Raw genomic sequence first — 1,754 nt, forward strand, 5'->3', positions numbered from 1 at the left:
GAGCTCCTCGTTAGTTTTTCCGCATGTCGCACTTTTGTAGTAATTGTGCAACCTACACTTGTACAATCTATATAAACGTTGCATGGTCTCTAAGACAAATGCATACATTCAGAAGTAGTCACTAGACTTATCAATTTCAAACTTCTCCTGCACAAAGAAGGTAAGATGATAAGTACAACCAAAACCAGAAAACTATAGTGCTAAATAACTGATATTAATAAAGAAATTAGTAACTAACATAACCTGTATTTCCTTCAACATACTTTCTCCAGCTGCCTCAAATGCTTCTTTCCAACTTTTCACATTCAAGGGAGCTTTTGTCCTCACAACACGCCCAAAATCATTAACTAAGTGACGAGCATTTTCTCCAATTGCTCGGTCAATTTCATCAGGTATTGTGATCTTCAATTTCGATCCTCTCCCTTTAATTTTCATGTCAACCACGTAACTCTTGTACATTCCTCTCTTACTTCTTCCTTTGATCTTACTAGTTGCTAAGATAATACAAATGTTAAAACTTATCAAGTATGCCTACAATAATCAATAATCAATAATCAATAATATCTAAAAAAGTTGCTCCGTCTCTTTTAACTACCTGTATTTCTATCTATCTCATCACCATTAACTTGCTCCACCTCCTTTCGAGTGATAGTTTGCCTTGGTTGTGGATCTAAAGCTTCATTCACTTGCAAGCCCACTTCAATTCTACTAACAAAGTTGCTTCTTTTCTTTCTCTTACCAAGTATGCCTACAATAATCAATAATCAATAATCAATAATATATAAATAATTACAAACTAGAAACGTGAAAGTCGAGTTTTCAATAATGTACTTTCATCCATTAAGGTAATGACGCCTTCTGATGCTTGGTCATTCAAGATTGGTGTAGCAGTTTCTTCATAACCTTGAAGATCGTCTCCATGAATCAAGTTATGGTCATTCAAGGTCGGCGCATCAGTTGTTGGCGATTTAGTTGCTGGCAATTCAGTTGGTGCTGCTTTGTTTATATGCGCTTCATAAGTTGTTCGTTGCCTCTCCAAATCTACAAGGGTAAAGACAATGAAAATCAAAGTGAATTCAATATAATAAAATTTAAATTTTTTGAATTGAAATAGAAAAAAAAAACTTACTTTTCTAACTGCATGAGCAATCTCATCTGTGATGTGTGGGTTAGAGCTATTATTGAATTGATCAGCTACATTTTGCTTGCTAAACAATTGCGTCCGACTAGCTTGAACACAACTCATAAGTTTTCCGGGGGCAATACTTCGACTGCATATTTTCTTTCCCCCTCCTCTCCCAACCATCTTTTATTTATTCAGATATTTTTGCAAAATTATCAAACAAAAGGTAGTTTCAACAATAAACAATATATTTTAAGATAGAGCGGAAAATATCTTAGCACTTTTCTAGAAACCTTTAGCCCCTTAGAAGAGCCTTCCTTTTCTTGTTTCCACCTTGATAAACCACAAGTGGGACACTCAATCAATTTTTCATGCTCTTTCCAATAAAGAATACAATCATTTTCACAAGCATCAATCTTATAATAATCAAGGCCCAAGTCTTTAATGAGTTTCTTAGCCTCGTAATAAGAAGTTGGAAGGTAAGCGACATAGCCTTGACGTTCTAATTGGAGTAAACTATCAAAAGACTTATCAGACCAATAATTCAAAACCTTTAAATGTAATAATTTAACAATATATGACAACTTAGACATTGTTGTGCCATGCATTGTTAATGGTTCTTGGTACTCCT

The 1,754-nt window shown here is 34.4% G+C and overlaps 1 protein-coding gene across 1 annotated transcript in view; it reads right to left on the reverse strand.

The window, feature by feature from the left end:
- Nucleotides 1-1,107, reverse strand: part of LOC130807282 (uncharacterized) — a 1,165-nt gene extending 58 nt beyond the window's left edge. Inside the window, exons 1-4 of the mRNA XM_057672436.1 lie at nucleotides 832-1,107; nucleotides 596-748; nucleotides 244-494; nucleotides 1-147 (exon numbers count right to left, since the gene is read on the reverse strand). The exon at nucleotides 1-147 is cut by the window's left edge and continues 58 nt beyond it. Coding sequence (XP_057528419.1) covers nucleotides 109-147; nucleotides 244-494; nucleotides 596-748; nucleotides 832-841 — 453 coding nt within the window. The 5' untranslated portion in view covers nucleotides 842-1,107 and the 3' untranslated portion in view covers nucleotides 1-108. The remainder of the gene's footprint in view (nucleotides 148-243; nucleotides 495-595; nucleotides 749-831) is intronic.
- Nucleotides 1,108-1,754: the final 647 nt, after the last annotated feature.

The sequence above is a fragment of the Amaranthus tricolor genome, chromosome 3 (genome assembly GCF_026212465.1).
Source record: "Amaranthus tricolor cultivar Red isolate AtriRed21 chromosome 3, ASM2621246v1, whole genome shotgun sequence".
NCBI classification, from domain to species: domain Eukaryota; kingdom Viridiplantae; phylum Streptophyta; class Magnoliopsida; order Caryophyllales; family Amaranthaceae; genus Amaranthus; species Amaranthus tricolor.